This window comes from Symphodus melops (assembly GCF_947650265.1).
Source record: "Symphodus melops genome assembly, chromosome: 13".
Lineage (NCBI taxonomy): Eukaryota > Metazoa > Chordata > Actinopteri > Labriformes > Labridae > Symphodus > Symphodus melops.
The window spans coordinates 24534631-24555729 of NC_136703.1; the positions used below are offsets into that span (position 1 = coordinate 24534631).

At 40.9% G+C, this 21099-nt stretch overlaps 3 protein-coding genes across 3 annotated transcripts; 2 read left to right on the top strand and 1 right to left on the bottom strand.

The window, feature by feature from the left end:
• Positions 1 to 226: 226 nt before the first annotated feature.
• LOC306833534 (tubulin alpha chain-like) lies at positions 227 to 3254 on the top strand. Its single transcript, XM_079358845.1, has 4 exons — positions 227 to 367; positions 1514 to 1736; positions 1839 to 1987; positions 2100 to 3254. Exons 1-4 carry the CDS (start codon positions 365 to 367, stop codon positions 3078 to 3080), a joined length of 1356 nt encoding a protein of 451 aa, XP_079214971.1. The 5' UTR covers positions 227 to 364; the 3' UTR covers positions 3081 to 3254.
• Positions 3255 to 3565: 311 nt separating this feature from the next.
• pmelb (premelanosome protein b) lies at positions 3566 to 11974 on the bottom strand. Its single transcript, XM_079360247.1, has 12 exons — positions 11810 to 11974; positions 8715 to 8810; positions 8311 to 8457; positions 7339 to 7467; positions 6832 to 6993; positions 6418 to 6747; positions 5963 to 6193; positions 5141 to 5278; positions 4945 to 5047; positions 4642 to 4847; positions 4445 to 4535; positions 3566 to 4031 (listed from the first exon to the last, which is right to left on the bottom strand). The coding sequence occupies exons 1-12, from the start codon at positions 11865 to 11867 to the stop codon at positions 3869 to 3871; spliced, it is 1854 nt and encodes a 617-aa protein (XP_079216373.1). The 5' UTR covers positions 11868 to 11974; the 3' UTR covers positions 3566 to 3868.
• Positions 11975 to 15162: 3188 nt separating this feature from the next.
• Positions 15163 to 20015, top strand: sarnp (SAP domain containing ribonucleoprotein). The gene is made up of 12 exons (XM_079359406.1): positions 15163 to 15238; positions 15405 to 15545; positions 16318 to 16417; positions 16573 to 16616; positions 16714 to 16784; positions 17115 to 17166; positions 17301 to 17374; positions 17681 to 17715; positions 18141 to 18169; positions 18256 to 18324; positions 18717 to 18797; positions 18981 to 20015. Exons 2-12 carry the CDS (start codon positions 15513 to 15515, stop codon positions 19020 to 19022), a joined length of 630 nt encoding a protein of 209 aa, XP_079215532.1. The 5' UTR covers positions 15163 to 15238; positions 15405 to 15512; the 3' UTR covers positions 19023 to 20015.
• The last annotated feature ends 1084 nt before the right edge of the window (positions 20016 to 21099 follow it).

Here is a 21099-nt window from a genome sequence, read left to right on the forward strand (position 1 = left end):
ATGCAATAATCACATTACATGACCAAATAGACATATAATGCAGTAATGTTTGTGTTATTGCAGAGCATTTTGAGCGCATGTTTTACAATATTTCTTTGTTCAAAACTTGAATGCAAATATGCGTTTTTCACACCAAAGCCAATTGGTGGTAGTAGAGGGGTTTTTTTCTCTCTTTTCCTCCAGAATGCACAGAAGCAAATCCTGCCCTGCGTGTATAAATGTGAAAGCACCGCCCTCTCATTCACCAGTTGTTGCATCGACCCCGTTGGGTACAACACGCGACGCAAAACCCCCCCTGCTTTTTAAAAAGCTTTTTTTCCTTCATATTTTTCTCCTCTCCCTCTTTGAACCTCAAAACGAAAACATGGTAAGTTAAATAAACTCCTCTCATCTTCATGCATGTGATGATTTGTCGAGGTTCAAATGAAGGTTAAGTAATGAGCCGGTGTCTTCTGTCTGCTGTGACACGACGTCGTGCAGGGTTTCCTCATCACTAGATGTTTGATGTAATTCTCAATAGAAACATTGCACAGCTGTGTCTTTATGTGAAGATGTCAAAGGATTGGATTGAGGGCAAAAAGGGGGGATCGTTTGTCTTGTAGGTGACACCGATTGTTCTGCAGCATTGGCACGAAGTGATTGTCATTGTGTAGAGATGGGAACAATGCACTGACTGGCTTCATTCAGCCTGAAATACACCTGTGTTTCTTGATAAAGTAGCGGAACTGTTTCCAAGTAATTTTATTTATTATTTTAGCATATTGCAAATGTCAATACACATTAAAAAAAATCAAACACCTTGAAGATGCCCTGCCCTGCTTCAATGCGGGGAGGGGCAGGCTAGGTGGGGATGGGGATGGAGCCTGCAGCTATATCATCTTTAATTCATTAGATTTAGAAGCTAATAAAAATGTTTACGTTCAGGTTTGAAGAAAACATAAATGGTTTATCGCGCGGCCTCTGTTTTAAATATCGCATTGCAAATAAAGGGTTAATATTAATTGAATCTGTTAATGTCATCGTTACTGTTGATTTATTTTGGTTTATATGCGGATTTCTATCTTGTAAAATGACGTTTTATTTTGCGTGCACTGCTGTGATTGTTCATCCTCCCGCTGGCACGAGAGCAGGTGGAATATTCCAGACTGCTGATGTGCACGCGCAACCGAATTTGCATTCGTGCTTAGGCTCGCAAAAGAGGGAGAGAGTGGGGTGAGAAGACAAGGGGACATACACAAAAAAGGAGACAGGAGGAAAGAGAAGAACAGCGTCCTGCCTGCCTCGGTGGGGGCTGCTGTCAGGCATTTCTGTCCCCCTGCGGTTTGTGGTGCAGGGAGGGAGGTGCCTCCTGCTGCACTGCTTCTTTATCTAAGACAGAGGGAGCAACTGCATGTTCCCTATTTTTAGATGCATTCATGTTGCATTAAAGACTTCCAGAAATCAATGCTGAATTTACACAAAATGATAACATGGGAAAATTAACCTCTCTTGTTTTTGGTTCTCTTTTCCACAGCGTGAGTGTATCTCCATCCACGTTGGTCAGGCCGGCGTCCAGATCGGCAATGCCTGCTGGGAGCTTTACTGCCTGGAACATGGGATCCAGCCGGACGGACAGATGCCCAGTGACAAGACTCTCGGAGGAGGAGACGATTCCTTCAACACCTTCTTCAGTGAGACTGGAGCTGGAAAGCACGTCCCCAGAGCTGTTTTTGTAGACCTGGAGCCCACTGTCATCGGTTAGTGTCAGCATTTCTGAGTGACCCTTAAAACAGCAAAGTGAAAATTAATCATTAACAATTTTAATCTTCAACTTAATCAATGTGTTTTTATTCTATTAGATGAGGTACGCAGTGGTACCTACCGCCAGCTGTTCCACCCTGAGCAGCTGATCACTGGTAAGGAGGATGCTGCCAACAACTACGCCCGTGGACACTACACCATTGGAAAAGAGATCATCGACCTGGTGCTGGACAGGATCCGCAAGCTGGTGGGTAACTTGATGTCAGGAGGTATTCAAACATAGTTTTGAATAATGTAATATTGAATAACATGGCTCTATAGTAAAAGTGCTGACTGTCTGTCCCTCTCTGTCTCTTCAGGCTGACCAGTGCACCGGTCTTCAGGGCTTCCTGGTCTTCCACAGTTTCGGAGGTGGCACTGGTTCTGGTTTCACCTCCCTGCTGATGGAGCGTTTGTCCGTCGATTACGGCAAGAAGTCAAAGCTGGAGTTCTCCATCTACCCAGCTCCCCAGGTGTCCACCGCTGTGGTGGAGCCCTACAACTCCATCCTGACCACCCACACCACCCTGGAGCACTCTGACTGTGCCTTCATGGTAGACAACGAGGCCATCTATGATATCTGCCGTAGAAACCTCGATATCGAGCGTCCAACCTACACCAACCTGAACAGGTTGATCAGTCAGATCGTGTCCTCCATCACGGCTTCCCTTCGTTTCGATGGCGCCCTCAATGTTGATCTGACAGAGTTCCAGACCAACTTGGTGCCATATCCCCGTATCCACTTCCCTCTGGCCACCTATGCCCCCGTCATCTCTGCAGAGAAGGCGTACCATGAGCAGCTCTCAGTGTCTGAAATCACCAACGCCTGCTTTGAGCCAGCCAATCAGATGGTCAAATGCGACCCTCGCCACGGCAAGTACATGGCTTGCTGCCTGCTGTTCCGTGGTGATGTGGTGCCCAAAGATGTGAACGCTGCCATCGCCACCATCAAAACCAAGCGCACCATCCAGTTTGTGGACTGGTGCCCCACTGGTTTCAAGGTTGGCATCAACTACCAGCCTCCCACTGTAGTTCCTGGTGGAGACCTGGCCAAGGTCCAGAGGGCTGTATGCATGCTGAGCAACACCACTGCTATTGCAGAGGCCTGGGCTCGACTTGACCACAAGTTTGACCTGATGTACGCTAAGCGTGCCTTTGTTCACTGGTATGTGGGTGAGGGTATGGAGGAGGGAGAGTTCTCCGAGGCCAGAGAGGACATGGCCGCTCTGGAGAAGGATTATGAGGAGGTGGGCGTTGACTCCATCGAGGGTGAGGGAGAGGAGGAAGGAGAGGAATATTAAATGGAACAAAAAGGCATTAGTTTAACAGAATATAATTGATTGCAATGTGTTCTTGAATACATTCCAAACAGAAATGTTTGTGTGTCAATTACCAGTTTGACTGTTTGGACTGAAGAAAAACCTGGAAATGTCAATTTGGGCTCTGTTCTAAATAAAATTCCTGTCACCTGTGAACTGCCTTCTTTCATGATTGCACACAAAATCTTCACTGAGTAGACCATAAAATACAATAAAACATACTTTAAAATCTGTGAAAGTTTTAAAGCGTATACCATTTTAAGCTTGGAGTGAAAATGTCCAAAAATGGGTCCCTGATTTATTGACTGAACTAAATCAAAAGGCCTTGTTGAGATTGCATTTCATAGACCAGTGAATATAATGCATGTCAGTATCAGAGCCTTTGAGTTGATTAAACTGAGTCTAACTGCAATCTGCAATCTTTTGGTTCGACAGAACATAAATGACGGAGACAGAGGACACATCTGTACCGAGCAAAGTTTATTGGAAAAACATTCAGATTCAGTTTTGTCCAAGTACAAGTGTATATTTTTCTACCATATTGTTCAATGTTGGTACAAAAGATCAGAGCATGCCTAAGGTGTGATTCCAGAATTAGTTTTGATTGATTTGAATTGATTGAAATATTACACACTCATGAAGTTTATTGTTGTAGAAAAAAAAAAAGTACAAAAAGAAAAAAAGTACAAAAAGTTGCCAGTTGCTTGCTAGCTCGTTGACATGTTGCAAATGTTTGGTTTTGCATTACGTAGTGTTACATTGGTGAGGATTCACACCGGCCTCTCCTGCAGCAGGGGACAGTTGTCCACAGCTCCTCGTCTGTTCAGAAGGTTCCAGAACATCGAGGCTCCGGAGCAGCTGTGAGCCCGGCCGGGCTGCGGGACTGCAGACACCATGATGTCTTCCTTCAGGGGATTGTAGGACTTAAAGCGCCTGAGAAGCAAATCACAAGATCCAGACGGGTTATTCTGAATGAATTTTTCTGAATTCAAGTATTCTGCAATTTTTATTTTCCACAAAATCCCGTGAAGAGACAAAAACCAAACTTACATCAATCAGTCAAAACATTATGAGCAACAATCTGATGCAGTCCAATACAGCAGTTATTTTTTGAAAGGCTTTTATGCTTCCATCTCCTGTCCCTGCCCTGGGAGAGCGATTGGGGAATGACTTGCAGAAAAGCAGCCACAGATCGAACTCCAACCTGGTTGCCTGCTTGGTGGACTTTAGCCTTCGATGGCTGAACTGCTAGGCCAACAGTGCCCTCCCCGCCCGAATACAACAGTTCTACCATACATTGGTAGACAACAACACTCAAACAGTAATTCAGAAAACCGATGACTTACTTGTAAGAATATGCCACCACTCCTACGGCTAGAACGAGAAACAGGACGCCCAGAACCATGACGATGGTGCCGGAAGAAGACAGGTCTGAAGCTGGGAGAGAGTTCACAGCATGAGTAGAAAGCAGAAATGTACTGTACTGTCATAGCTAAACAGATTACGCAAGACTCCTGTATGAATGGTGGTTTTGTTGTCATACCCATGTCAACGTTAACTTTGGCACTGGTGGCGGCCAAACTGACATCATTCGCCATGGACACATTGATGCAGTAGACACCAGAGTCATTGAAGAAGTGACGCAGCACCAGCTGGCAGTCTCCGGAGGGCTCCACCATGTTGCAGACGGTGTGAATGGGTTTCAGGCACTGTGCATCCAGAATCACGCTGCACACCTCTTTTGGAAGGCTGGGAAAAAAGAAGAAGCTCCAACGGGTCAAAATACACAAACAAAAACTACCTTGAAGGAAATTTTAAATCAATGATTAAGTGCTGGAGGATTCACCTTCCCTGGCAGGTTACAGTGATGTCCAGAACATTTTTGTCCAGGTGAGGTGCTACCATCAAGGCATTGCTCATTTTGACAATCTCTACCTTCTCGATACCCTCTGAGAACAAAGTCGAAGGGGAACATTTGTTACAGACAGTCATGGCAATTTAAATTTCATTCAGCCCGATGAACTCGATGAACGTCAACTCACCGCAGACTTCAATGCCAGTGCAGAAGGAGCCGTAACGATAAATCACACAGTCGTCGTCGGCGGGTTTGTCTGCAACATCCCTCTTAGCAACTAAGACCACCTGGGCACGGCCTGTCAGTATCAGTGGTCGCTTCACACCTGGTCACCATAAACAGCAGAGGGGAATTTAAATATATATGTATAAAAATACATTTGTAATGAAGCCCCAAGCAGACATTCATCCATACATTTCATTTTACTCTGTTTTCTTGGGATAGCAAGTACACTTTAGTTGTTTTTAGCCAACATTTGAACATGTTAGATAGCAGGCCACAACAGCTTGTCAGGACAAATGAGAGTAGTCGCTCATATTAGCTAAATACGAAATATAGCAAGGTAGATTCTTTGATAAGTATTTCTGGACGTGATTCATCAGCTAGCAAACAAGCTAACGTCTCTTGGAATTACTATGCAATACGTTTTCTCCAACATGTCAGCGACTTTTTTGGCCGGTTTTCCTGATCCTGTAATGAATAAAAAAGAAGACCTGCTTGCACCACGTCAACATGCAAAACTGGATTCAAATGAAGAAGCTGAACGATGTGATGTTATCTAGTCAACCTGGCCTGCTTGTTCTGAACAAGGACACTGCTTTTTAAAAAGATTTACATCACATTTACATGTTAGGAAATCAATGTGCTTGGATCTGGTTCATCAGGAAGTCTGTAAGTTAGTATAAACTCAGTATCTCGAATGTTATCAGGATGTTATTGCTGCTGTTTTACCTCTTGCCGAGGTTGAACAAGTGACCCTTTTGTAATAAAATATTAATAAAAACACTACCTGCTACAAGTCCGCTCTGTGCCTCACTGTCAGCTGGCAGGTCTTGGCTGACGGGTGAAGGAGTCTTAGCAACTGCAGGTGCTTCAGGAGCGGGCTGAGCGTTTGAGGCAGTGGAGGCCTCGTCCTCAGTGTTGTCCTCCTCTGTGTCCGAAGGAACCATGTTGACATGCAGACTGGCTGACTTGGTGGTTACCATCAAGGGGAGGGCAGACATCAGCGCTGGAGCTTTCACTATGCACAGGGAAGACTCTGAGTTAGGTTTTTCTGCTTTCACGAGATGTACGGATGTAGATTGGAAAACATGTAAACGGTTTATCAACGTATTATCTTTTAACTTCAGGATATTCAGACTAGATTGTTTCTTACTTTGGTAGCATCTAAATCCTCTTACCAACACCTCTGATGCTCATTGACATTCATGTTATAACCATGTAACTTCAGCGTTTGTGTCTCACCTGTGGTGCCCTGATCAGCAGGTGGAGCCGGGGCCTTGGTCGGGCTCTCGATGGGGTCACAGGCCCTGTCCGGGATCATCGCCTGGATCACCACCTGGGGCTTGAAGTGTCCGGTGTTGACATAAGTATGGGTGACGGTCAACTCTCTTGATATGAGGGCTCCGCTCTCATCTCCAAAGTCCCAGTTGAAGGTGATGTCTGCGTTGCTGAGGTAACCGCTGGGATCGTGGAGGCTGATGGTGAAGGCGATGGCTCTGTTCTGGACAAATCGCATGTCTCCGGCGACAATGTCGTTCACTTGGTCCAGGGAGACGGCGAAAGGGATTTGGTCTGAAAGGACACAACACTTATGAACACAGGGGTTTGTCTGGATTTAGTACCAGGTGTTTTTTTTCTATACAGGCCTCAACATACCAGTGATGGAAAACTGGGTGGACGCATATCCCAGAGGAATGAACTTCTCCTTGCTCCTGAAGTGGTAGATAACTATGTCCACGACGTAAGAGCCCAGCGGGATGTCGTCTGTGTTGATGGTCAGGGAGGAGGAAGGGCCGTCTGCTACCTGCCAGTACTGACCTGCAAACAGCAATACAAGACCATGTGACTCTCAGCAGACAAATAGAAACCCTGAGAATTTATCTTCCTATCTGTCATAACTACGGCTCCTCGAGGGGGTTCCACACCCCCACTTTTAGAATCTCTGTCTACAATCATTGGCTTCTTGATCTGACACTTTGCTAATGTGATAAAGCTGAAGCCTAATAGGTCAACATATAAAAGGTTTTAAAAGCCGTAATCTGGTCATATGATAAGGCTCATTATTAATCCAGGGTCACATTTCACACCCTGGCATGAGCCTTAATAAACCATTTAACCTTCAAAGAAAACACAATGAAGGTAAGAGTATTCAGCTCCACTCACCCCAAGTCTTCCAGACAAACACGTAGGCTGGCTTCTTGTCTTTCTTAATCGGGGATCCATCTGGGAAAACTGCCTCCCAGTCCTCGTTGGGGGTTGGGTACACTGGCTCGGACTCGTGGTACTTTGTTCCTGAAGTATGAGACGGAGAAGTGTGACTGAGGCTGTGAGAAAGAGACTTAGACAAAAGAGAGTTCACAGCCATGCAGACAGTGGCTCTGCAGCTTTATTCAGGTGTTTGCCAGCAGGGGGCGACCCAACCATTTCTGAAAATAAGATTGAGTAGAAACCTATGACAAAATTATCTTTTGATGTTGTTGATTTTGTAGTCAAATGTATATTTTCAGTGATTTTTGTTGTTGTTGTTGTAATAAGCTATTTTTATGCTAATCAAAATTAGCATCCACGTTTAAACCACTCAACAGGTCAATATCTTACAAATCAAATAGCCAATGGGTGACTTTATTGCAAGAACCACCACTTGTGGTAATTTAATTGAGCTTGAAGCTGAAGTCTATATGCTAACATGCTAACAATGGCAATGCAAAACCAGCACACATTTGTAGCAGGTTTACCGTCTTGTTTTGACACTGGTTCAGGAAAAACACAAAACACGAATTGTAATCGAGTCCTGATGAGGAAGTCTTGGGGTATTTTTGGTTTCCTTTTTGACCAGATGTTGTAGCTAGTTGGAAATGTCAGTGGTTCAAAACATCAGGACTAAAACCTGAAGGGAACATGAATCACACCGCACTCCTCCTATAGCTGCTGAGACATTTCACCAAACTACTAAAAATAATGGGCAAATTAAAATGTCTGGGGTTTTTCATCTGGGGGCCAAGAATCTCTGCACCAACTTTCATGCCAATAGATCCAATATTTGTTCAGATATTTCAGTGGGAAATAATTGCCATCCACCAATGAAACCACAATGTATGCTGTGTGTTTGTGTCTGTTTGCGTATATTTATATTACCGTTGACTACGCAGTTTTCAGCCCAAACAACTTCTCCATTCGGCAGGACCTTCTGGTTCTTCGGGAACTCCAGCTCGATGGTGAAGGTAACTTTGGCTCCAGTCAGCGTTGGTGAATCGTTGCCCACATTGAAAGTCACTCTTCCACCTGAAAGAAGAAGACAGGGAGGAAAAAAAAACACTGAGCAAAAGACACACAGTGGACAGGTTTATGGCTTCCCATAACCTTTTTGTTAATGCTAAAAATGAATGATTTTGTCGTTTTCAGGGGTGTAAAGAAAGATGGGCACAGGTTTAACGAGAACATATCATGCTGAAATCCTTATGCTGGTCTTTTCTTTGCATCTAAAACGTCCCAAAAATTATTACTTCATCATTTTGCAAACAACGCTGCAGAAGGCGTACCTTTCCAGGCCTCTTTGTATCGGGCGTCTCCTTCTTTCCAGACCGGGTACATCTTATTGTTCCATGATGGATAGCGGGTGAAACGGTTTTTGGGCTCTAAAAACAAAAAGTTGATTACATTTTTACTCAAAACACTTTGTCCAGAAGATACACTTATTTTTCGGCAATGTTTTTTTGTAGAAGTTGAAATTCCCAACAGTTTTCCAGAAACCATCTCCGAAGAACTACAAAGCGTGGCTCCACTTGTTAATCTTGGAGACTTGAAGGTAGAGTATGAAGAGTATGCTGATTTTGTCACAGTGAAATGTTGGTCAACAGCTAAAAATCGGTTCAAAATTTGTGCAAACTGCATTTTTCTTTTTGAGAAACTTCAACCAGAGCACATGAAATTAAGGTGTAAACCTGAAGACTTTATTTAAAAACTTTGAGTCATCTATTTGTTTAACATTTGCCCAAATCAAACTCATATATTTATACATGTATTAAATGTGATAACTTGCAGACTCTGACTAAAGATGCTCAAGCAGCTCTAATCACTGCCAGTGTAGCTCTCTCATCCCTCCAATCCCTCTCATGTGATGTTCAGCTGAGTGTTTGCATGAGTGTGTCACAGATTAACTATCACAGGGTTGAACTGGAATTACACAGCATACTGGTTTATCATAATAAACCTGATTTTTTTTTTTAATGCAGCCTGATTTATATTAATTGAGCTTTTCTTCTTCTCTCCTTGTATGGTTTTAACATCTTGATGTTTCTTTTTCTGCTCTGCCTGCTGGCAAAGTGTGAAGAGAATTATTAATAGAAATGGACACAACCCCTGCAAAGTAAGCCGTTGTGCATGTTTCATATACATGCACACATTCTTCGACATCGTCACAAACCGCTGTATGTTAAAGGTTAAATTTACGTTCATCAAGAGTGCGTAAAAAGATGCATGAAAATCCCTCCCCATCCCAAATCGCCTCGAGGAGACTCCTTCTTCATGTGCAGCAATTTTCCTCCTATCATTCACGACCTCCTTCGTCGGGTCATACCTCCTGTGCATGGTGCGTTAATGTGATTAAAACAGGCTTTAAAAAAATCGGAGGCAAACTTTAACGAAAATCTGAAGGATTGAGATTTATGACCAGGGTTTCTTCTCAAAGGTCACATCACACCTTCAGGTCATGCCTGATGACTAAAGAGGTCAGTCATGGGAAGAAAAAAAAAAACTTCAAACTGGATCTTTGTCTCGACTCGGATCCTAAAGGCCAGAACATGTGACGATGTTCATGAGAATAACTGGGTCAACTTATTCTTTTTTTTGGCCGTTTTGCATCTTTATCATAGAAATAGAACCATGGTAGAGTCGTAAATCTGTGAGAGAGCGATAGAGACTGCTGGCCGGATTTGAACCGAGGAGGACTGCAGCCTCTGTACATGTGACGCGTGTACCAACCACTGAGCCACCAGCGCCCTGGGTCGATCTTAAATCCCTGAAACCTGCAGAATAAACGACGTTATGAAGGTTTTCTAAGATACTCGAGGAGTGCAGGAAGGGATTACAATGAAGAAAAACAAGAATGATTGAAACTTTCTCCTGAAGCTTCAGAGTATAAGACCACCAGGCTTTACATTAAGTCACATGATGTGAGGATTATTTTAGTCTGCACATTTTCTTAATCCATTCTAATGAGCACATTCCCTCCACCCGGTGACAAACACTGTACGGCTCTTTTCATCTTAAATAACCCCAAAATATTTCATATTTTTTTATAACACTTTTCCCTTCATGTTTGATTCTTGACTTTCTGGTCCTTTGATTTGATGTTTCTGCTTCGTCTCACTCCTCTTTGTGTTGTTGTCGGTCTGCAGCAAAATTACTCAACTTCCTTGTTCTAACAAAAACCCTGTAAATTCATCTTCTTCTTACTTTCATTTTGTCCTAAACACAGAAGTGGAAAGTCAATATATAATGCATATGCAGATTAACTTCAGACTAGTTGTTTTATTTTGAAATATTGGCCCTTTTTTCTTCGGGGTCCAGATGAGAAGAAGGAACATTTTACATTTACTGTTGTTACTGTAATTAAGTCGTTTTTTTTTTACTTTTTCAGTATTTTTTAAAATCTGTAATTTAACTTTTATGTAAGTTGCTTTTGTTTAAAGTGTTATATATATATATATATATATATATATATATATATATATATATATATATATATATACTTTGCCACATTTTAAATCACGTTTCTTACTGAGCTTCATCAAGGTAAAAGTACTTTGAGTAGAATATTTGAGTGCTCGTTCCACCTCTGCCTTTAAATAAACTCTGTCATATTAAGGGAGATAAAGTTCAGTTTTGACATTTGCCCATTAAGTAAAATTAAGGGAATTCCTATGAGTAATTCTGTTTGATGCCACATTTTTAAGTACACATTGTATTGAGCTATTGAACCCTTTTAGTCACTCTATTAATCCAACAGTTTAAGTTAGATAAAGCTTTTACACACAAAACAAAGCATTGTCTCATAAAAGTTAAAGCAGTTTTAAATTCGCTCCACATCGACAAACTACTTCAGTCGAATGTTTCTTGCATAATAATGCATCATCAGTAATAATTAAACAAAGGGAGGTTGATGGTGCAGTGGTTAGTGTGTCTCCCTCGTGTACGGATGTCATAGTCCTCCAAGCTCCTTTCCCCACCCTCTCTCTCCCTGATTTCCAGATTTATCCACCGTCCTTTCTTTCCAATAAAGACCCAAAACTGCAAAAAACAAACTTTTACAAGTCAATGAACAAGACCTACTTTCATCACTCTGTTTGAATGTTTGACTGTTAATGTTTCTCTGTTGCCAGTTCTGCTACTTTTACATCAGTTTGGGAAGGTAGTTCTTCATGCACCACTGTTTGAATGACTTCTAATTCAGATTTTTGACTTTTTCCAACTTTTGTAAGGCTTTGCAAAAGGATCCACACCGCTCCCTCTGACCCTGAAATACTCTGTCAGCATCCATTAAAATAGCAAACGTTCAGTCATGTCTGACACTGCAGCCTCTGTAGACACAGATAAACTAACAGTTGAGATGAGAAAAAGCAGCACGTCTACTTACTCGCTGCCGTCTGTGAGGCTGCAGCCAGCAACACCAACAGCACAAGAGACGTCCACATTGTTAGTGCCTCTCTTCTTTAAGAAAAAAATCCCTTTTGTGAGCACAGGGGAATAGAAAACCGGCTTTATAAACTCCCTCTTACGTTTGACTTCACAGTGTGCATAAGACACGAAACGCCCCCCTGCTCAGCCCTGCAGACAGAACCCTCCTTCAGTGAGATTTAGGGGCTTCAAGGAATAATTGTAATTTATGTATTTACAGCAGAAGCACGCCTCGAGGATTACAGTCACACATACAGTAGACAAAGCACTTCATAATCTATTAAGATATGCAAAAACTCCACATGTTGTTCCTGCAAAGAAACAGAAGGGAATCACGAGAAGTGCTCGAGTGTGCATTAATCAGACAAAAGAAATAAATTATCCTGTAAGTGTGAACTGTATTAAGCTTTTATTACGTGTTCATTTAGCTACTGGAAAGAAACATGTGCATTCAATCCAAGCAGTGCAACTTATGACCATTTGCAGCACTTGACTAATGAACCTGAGAGGGGAAAACCATCCGATGTTAACGTTTCCGATAAATATATAAAATATGAGGCAGTGTGAACCTTCTTTAAGGAGTTTATACCTGTCTCTTTTCAATATCCACGTCTTGATGTGACCCACAAGAGCAAATCAGATCATCAGCTAAAACGCGGCTATATGTATGTGGTTCACTTAATGCCTGACACCGGGTCAGATTATGACCAAGCCTGCATGCACAAGAAAAGAGCCTTTGTTTACATCACTTCCTCTGCACATATTACACAATGAGTGTGACAGTACATGCACGCATAGTTAAATGCACAGAATTTACATAAATGTGCTGACAGTGATTGGCAAACACATCAAATGTTGAACACAGGAGAAGGAAGTATAGACGTGAAAAATCCATTTTCCTCAAAGCTGCTTTCAGACGATAAACGATATATTATCTCGATTATGACTTATTGAGTTAAAGACCCTGCAGGCCCATTAGGCGCGTCATATTTCCTTATTTCAGTGAAACGTCAAAGTTGAACAAAAGAATATTTAAAGCAACTTTTCTTTTTTCTTTTTTTTGAAGATGTATTTTGGGGGTTTTCATACCTTCATTTAGAGACAGGAAGTGGATCGAGTGACAGAGAGAGAAAAGTGAGAAATGACATGCAGGGAAATGAGCCACAGGTCGGATTTGAACCGAGACCGTCTGCTTAGAGGACAACAGCCTCTGTACAAGGGGCATGCAATCTAGCCTCTAGGTCACCGGCACTCAATGCAATCCACATTTAATTAAACTTATCTCTGCATGTAACGTTTCAGGACGATCATCAGACATGATGCTTTTATATGTAAAAGTCCTGCAACCGAATCTTTCCTTTTTGTCATTCATTAGAGGAACAATACCGTATGTGTCTCAATGAGGCATTGTGACTTTTACTCAAGAATATTTTAAATTCTTCCAACACCATCCACCCATCCAAGGCATATAGAGACAGACAACCAGTCACACTCACATTCACACCTTCAGTCAAATTTAGAGTTAACCTGAGAATCTGGAGTACCAGAAGAGATGCACGAGGGGAACCTGCAAACTCCGTACAAGGAGGCCCGGTCACTTCCTGTCAGTAGTTGTGTGTCGGACTTAAAGCTTTTTATTTGCACTACTGACTTTGTTTCCTCCTTTCTTGATCGTTGATTGTGTTGTTCTGACTCTCTGATGTGGTTAAAATAATGAATGAAATGTCGTAAGAAAGTGACAGGTGTGAAGTAAATAATGTGTGCAGGTTTGGTCACATTTTAGGCCTCTGTGATAATAATAAATAAATATAAAATAATCATATTTTTTAAAGGGTATTAAACAATAGAATCTTTTTTTTCAATCATGAGGCTGACTGTGATATTGAGTTTGGAGTTGTTTCCTTTACGCACCTCACAAAATGTGCTTTCAGATACAATATGAGTCGTTACTGAAAGCTCTGCTTCGGTCACCTGACCCATTTCTGGCTGCACGTCTAATTATTCGTGACTCTGTGCGGATTTACTCAGAAATTGATGCTTTTACTGATGAAAATCTCTCTTTGAATCAATCCTCAAGATATAAAAAACAGCTTTTTATTTATCTCCAGACTGCTGTCTTCACTTCTACGCTGTCATTATGATCGAAACACTTCACTGTAATGAAGCGTTGTAAATGTCTGTGGGGTCACGTAGGCTGCCAAAGAGGCCATGCTCGCATGCAGGGAAAAAAAGAGGAATGCAACGATAATGAGGATTATTGAAACTCTTGTGACTCCCTAAATTCATCCGGCTTTGTCCTTGTACCCCGAGAGACTTTGTTAAAACACTTTTTGTCTGCTTATCATATGCCGAAATGTGACACTGGTTAAACCGCTTTCTTTTTTTTTAAACAATGTCAGCATTCACAGCAAATCCCCCTTAAAATCTGTTTCATCTTGTGGTCACCGTGGACCCTTTCACTCCTTTCAGACCGCCGTACGAATGTACAACAGAGAAAGTATGTAATGTATGCATTAGTAATGTATGCATTATAGTAAAACAACTGCTCTCAGCACAGTTTTAAAAAAGACTGATGAAGCAGAAAATGTCCTAATAAACCAGATTTGAAACCCAGCTATAAACGTTAATATATTAATTTCATGAAATTATTGGTGTGTTGTTAAGAGTTAGATAAGATGTTTGGTGGTCACGTCTCATTAACCACATTTTATATGAAAATAAAGCCTGCAGACTGTTCGCTTAGCTTAGCATAAACACAGGAAGCTAAACTAGTCTGGCTTCGTAGATCTACCAAACGGATTAATTTAAAATGGACTAATTTAGTAATTTAAAAGTAGAGTTTGTTCAAAAATGTGTGCAAACCAAACAGAACAATAATTTATTTATTGACAATTTATGGCGACATTGATCTCTGGATGGAAAGCTAAAATACCGCTATGTTGTTCTGGACGCTAATCATAGGCTACTTATAAATGTAAAAAATTTGATGAGTAACTTTAAAATGTTTTTGATAAAATCTGAAGTATAAGAGAATTTATTAAAGTTGAAAAAATCTATTTGATCATTTATAAGATTTTGATAGACATCAGGTTATATAAGTGTTAAACAAAAAGAGAAGGAAGTTTAAACTTTTTGCTAATGCTTTCTAACTCTATTCAGTCATATCTCTACATCATGGCATTTAGAAAAAAAAATCCTAACAATATATATATAATTTTTTTTTTTTAGTATATTTACAGCTCTATGTTCTATGTGTGTATGTACAGTAATGTACAGATATAAATAGTTGCAGTCATACACAGATGGTTGTTCATGGTGGTTTTGAATTCTCTTCCAGTGACAGCAGCTCACAGAACCTGTTTGAACATTGACGTTCATCACCCAACAGGTTACGCACGTTGTTGTTGATCAAGTTTAAATGTTTTTGCATTTTTGTAATGAGAGGGAATTAAAGTGTCTCTGTTGTACTGATACAGTGGACACATAGTGGAGAAGTGCAGCTCTGTTTCTATCTCCCGTTGGGTTCAGTGGGTCTCTCTCTTTCTACCCTGCAGTTTCCAAAGTGTCCACCAGGCGATGCTGTGATATAACTTTATTCATTCAGCAGCGGCTCCTCTCCTCTGCCCTCTGATTACCGGAAGTGATCCTAACAACGACGAAAGATGGCCGAAGTAATAGAGCTACAGAAACTGAAGGTTTGTGCTTCTTTAAATGTGCTTTTTTACTATACACATAAAGACGCAGTTATTACTAGAAGTTACGTAGCAACCTTCGTCCAGGTTACCACCGAAGAGCGGGTTGCCTAGTAACAGAACGGTTCGATTGATGCAATGTTTCCGCCGGCGGGAGGTGAAGCTCCGGGAGTTCACGTTGTTCATTCAACGCCGCCGCTAAAATAAAGAAAAGAGAGTTAAAAATAAAATACTAATTCGGGAATAAAACACAGTTTAATCTGTAAAGAATGCTCATAATGTTTAGTACAAATCGTTATATTGTTTTAGCCACACCTCTTTAACCTTAAAAACTCACCTGAGACAAACGGATACGTACCCGGATGTTTCGAAACTCATAACCTTATTTTATGTATTACCACTTTTGGATTTTATGATTTATTTATTATTTATGTATTGTAGCTTTTGTACTATTTGCCAAGAAAAAAATACTTTATTTAATTATTCTTAAATAATACCTTTATACTTTAATTAATACTTTTTTGGAGACCCGTAGGTCGAAATCATCCTTTAAAAGCACAACATCATATAAATATAGGACATCAACAAAGAGATAAAATTACTAAAGTTCCAGGTTTGTCAATTATTAAAATACAAAAAGGCTGCTGAATAATGCTGCAAAGATTTCTTTGAGAGCTATATTAAAACTCGGATGCTGATGACGGTGATGTATTAGTTGAACTGGTAACTGTGAATAATCCAAACACAAACAGAATGTCTGTTTCTCTTGTTTCAGCTTGCCGAGCTGAGGCAGGAGTGCGAGGCCCGAGGTCTGGATACCAAGGGAAACAAAGGAGAACTCATTTCCCGACTGCAGACCTATCTGGAAGAGCACGGTGAGGCCAAATGAATCCCGTCTCTGCGCCCAGTTCTTGTTAAAGATGCTGCGAGCTCGTCTTGTTTGATTTCGTCTTTTCATTTAATCGCTGGTTTCTCTGCCCTGTCTTCGGTGTCTCTTCTGACATTGGACATTTTCTTTATTCCACCACAGAAGAAGACGTGGATGTTGATGATGTTCTTGCAGAGGACACAGAGGTGATTTATTAATTTCTCTTTAATTTAAAATATCTCTCACTCATCTCTTCACAGTAAACCACATAGAAGTGCTAAATATTTACGTTTTTTTTTTCAGGACTTCACAAAAGTCGAGAGTGTCAACGACGTGAAAGTCACCAAGGACTCTGAGGAGTCTGAGAGCGAGCCGTGAGTTCTTATTCCGTCACTGAATCACATGAGCTTTGCTTTGGGATCGTCTGTTTGTTTAGCAGTTCCCCTTACTTATGCTAAGCTAAACACCTTTTGGCTCTCAACTTTATGAAGAGAGTATAGTTCTAATAACAATGTTGTCTTTATACATAACTCTCGACCAGCCTTAAGTTTATTTCCCAACATGTCACCCGGTTTCTTTAATGAACTTGGGGGAAGGAATAGTCTCATGTCCACACTGTAACCCAGCCTCGAGGCAGCTGATTGGCTGAATATATGTCCCACTTTGATTGATATGCTGTTTTTAACTCTGTATTTTTCTTTCAGACCTGAAGAGAAGAAGGTGGTGAAAATAACGCCTCCATCAACTGCCACTGAAGTACGTCTGCATACTCTAATAAATCTATCTTAATCCTCGTGTTTAAACGCATGAATTCCTCTCCAATGTGTGTAAAAACAACGTTCAGACAGCAGCGTGTGTTCTGACGCTTCATTCAACCTTGTGTTAAACAGAGACTACAGCAGAGAGCTGAACGATTCAACCTGCCCGCCACAGCTGAGAGCAAAAAGGCCATCCGTGCTGCGAGGTGAGACTTGATACGAGCCGCGTCGTCTGTGTTCTGCAGGAAACCGTTCAGAATAAATAATGACCTGAGCTAACTATCGGTGTAAAACAACCTCAGCCTGACTTTACACAACAGAAACAAGAAGTATTCACCACGCTCCTCTGTGAAGAATAAAAGTGTGAAACAAGCTGTTCAAAGGGAAAAAGACGTTTTGTTTTCCACATTAGAGCTCGTTGATTCCAGTGAACACATTGGAAGCATGTTTAGTTTTTTCCTATAATTCACAGTTCCAGTTGATCTAATGATGCCTCTCTCTTTTATCCGCAGGTTTGGCTCATCCGATGCTTCCACTCCGTCCTCAGGTCTGTTCTCACTTCTATCAACTCGCACTGAACGTCTTCCTTTTCTTTTACAACCGAGCAGATTTGAAAATAATGAAAAGTGTCATCTGACCGTCAACAGATTTGTAAAAACAAGTCAAAAGATATTTATTGTGAGTCTTTTCTGTGTGTGCTCACATGCTGTACACTCAACTTGTAAACATTTCCAGAAATGTTCCTGGTGAGCTGCAGGTGTGAACACAAACAGCTTCATGTTCTGCTTGTTAAGACTCGATGGGAATAATCCTGTTAGAGTTTGAATAAAAGATCAAATAAAATCAAAGTTTCTATATTGATATTTTTGTGCGTAATGTTTTTTTTAAAATTAAGCTTGAGAGACCTGTCGCTCTCTGAAAGGTTTGAAGGTGTGTTTTTCTAACTCTTGAATCCCTCTGTCGTCCTCGCAGGTCCCGTCTCAAACAGTAAAGCTGCCCCGGTAAGTCTTTGTGCTCGTCACTCTCGGTGCTCTGTGTTCCCAGCTTTAACAGGACGGGTGGTTGATTTGTTGTCTGTCTCATGAAGGTGAATGTTGATCAGCTGAAGAAGAGAGCAGAACGATTCGGCATGAACGTCTCATCTGTTTCACAGAAGGTAACTTGAATTTTTTTGGTTTTCTTTGCACGCAGAAATTCTCCGTTGTGGGCCGCCGGTCGCCTCGTGGTTCGGTTTGCACGGCCCGCATACAGAGGATACTCACAGGGGAGGAGTCTGACCTGTGGCTCCTCCTCCTTGTGACGAGGTTAAAAAGCTCCAGCAGCACTTTTATTATGAAGTTCAACTTTGTTAACTAATTAGAGCGACTTGTGTTGCAGAAGCTTTTTGACCTCTTTAAGCCTTTCACTCTTCCCCCATTCCCCGGCTCTCGAACTTTAGACTCTATCCCCCGTCTTCTCTCTCTGATGAAGGTGCAAAAAACCTGAATCTGTTTCAGTCCTTTTTGAGTGTAACTTAGGCCTCACAGTGACACTGACGTGTTTTTCCAGATCGAGGACGATGAAAAGCTGAAGAAGAGGAAGGAGCGGTTTGGAGCTGTGACGACTGCAGCCGGAGCTCCTGATGTGGAGGTGGGTTAATATTCGGCTTGTATGTCATCTCATGTTTCCCCCACAGTGCTCAGTCCTTCAGCTTCCTGCTCTACTTTGTTCTGTTTGTGTGTGTTCTGTTTTTATTTAGTTCTACCTGCTCGCTCCTTGTCTTTGTGCTGCTGTGTTATCTTATCTTTAATGTGTTTGTGTTTCTCTCCACAGGCGAAGAAACTGAAGCGTGCGGAGAGATTTGGAAATGTTTGAATGAAGGTTCAGAGTCTTTTTTTTCTTTTCTTTTTTTTGTAAAGCGTTTTTATGGCTGCACAACAGACGTTCCCGAAGACTTCACGTGTCACTTATTGCTACTAACTGTGTAAATCAAAAGTACAATTAAATACACAAATAGATGGTGTGTCCGATCATTTTAACACTCGAGTATTTGGACAGTGATGTAAAATTAGACGATCCCTGCTAAACCATCGAATTCATCTGTTCATGGAGCTTTGTTTTCCAGATCCTCGGCAGAATCCGAAGCATCTTTAGTTTAGTCTTTATTTCTGTCACTTCTTTTATTGTTCTTTTCTAAACGTAGTCTTCATCATGCGAGTTGCTCGTCAAACTGCGGCTTCACAAAAAACAGTCTTGTGTTCGCTCTGTGCAGATTTACGTCTGCGTCCTCTGAGGAGAAAGTAAAGCATTAAACCCCCTGAGGTAAAAGCTGCAGTGTCGACGTTTTCTCTGATTTAAAATAAGATCATTGTGCTGCTTTGTTTCAGTGTGTTACTTCAAATAGACTGTTAAAAAAAATAAAACTAACGGTGCCACGGTGATCAGAAGCCAGTGAAGCAGTGGAGCGCTTGTTTTCAGGGGAGAGTCATCTTGTTGAATCTGCTCTGAGCTAAAGAGAAAAAAATTGGTCATTTTAAAACGGACAGTCAGGAAAACTCAAAGTTTGGGCCGTGGAAACAGAAAATGTGTAATAAATTAGAATAAGGGCTGAGTATCAAAGCGTCTAGATAAACATGTCTTAGATGAGTCCGTTTTGTGTTTCAGTTTATTGGATATAACGATATGAAACTTTTTTTTTTTTTCTAACGACCCCTCGTTGAATGGTTTGAGCTCTCGTGTGTGTTTCATTGTACTGTTGACGGTCATACGCTTGTTCTTTTTAAGTGCATCATTCAAACACTGCTTCAGTTTTAAATCCATTTTATAAACGTTTTGTGATTTAAATAAATTGTTTTCGAATTTTTCATATCAGCATCGTCTTCTTTTTAAATGAATTTACAGTCGACTGAAAAAGTCAAACTTTTACTTCTACTTGATTGTGAGGGGATGAAGCTCTGACACGACAAACATTTCATATTTAACATGAATGAATGCTTGAATTGATTTATTTAATAGGGACAATGCAATGTAACAGTTTCAATACAAAGCATGCATCTGATGTGCTGCATCAACAGTATACAGTTATTGCTTATTCAAAGGTCATTTGAAAGTGTTGTCATTGTTGCAGGAAGGTTTGAACTTATTAATGACGATCACATTGCATGCAGGGCATTTCTTAACACCAACATCAAAAATATGCTTGGAAAGTCTTTGGAGCTTTGACATTAAACACTTTATTTAATGTGTTAATTTATATTAGGAACAAAAATAATATTCTAAGAATGACACCTTTAAAATGAGATGTTTACAAAGCTTTTGACGGAGAGAAGAAAAAAAAGGCAAAAACTAACTTATTAAACATCGCTAGTCAGGCCAAACATTTCAAACTGAAGGCAAATAGAAAACATAAAAGAGCAAGTAAAGGGACTGAAATAGAAACAACAGATCTGAAAAAAGCTGTTCAAGTAAAATCAATGCAACTGAAGAAACCAGTGTAAGAATAAAAGCAGAAAAAGTGACAAGACAAGCCTGAATTTCCCTCGGGATCAATAAAGTATCTATCTATCTATCTAAGATTTACAAATGATAAGATAAAAATAATAAAGGTAAAAATATGAATGAAAGTTGAATTGTAAGGTAAATAAATACAATAAAAGCAGGTTAAAGTAGGGCGTAAGATGAAGGAGTAGAAATAGATTAATGAATGAAATACTAATGAAGCGATAATTAAACATTTGTAGTACTGGGAGACCTCTAGTGGTGTATGGTGGGAGAGGGGGGTCAAACAGGTTCATCTGGCTTCATCAAGTATTCATCAAGTATTCAACTCACAGAGCTAAAACACTTTGCAGGACACTGTTTCTACACCGCTACACATTTTGCCTGCACCCTTAAATGTACTCTACAGACACATCAGAGTATCTGCAGCTCATATATTAAAGCACGATCATGA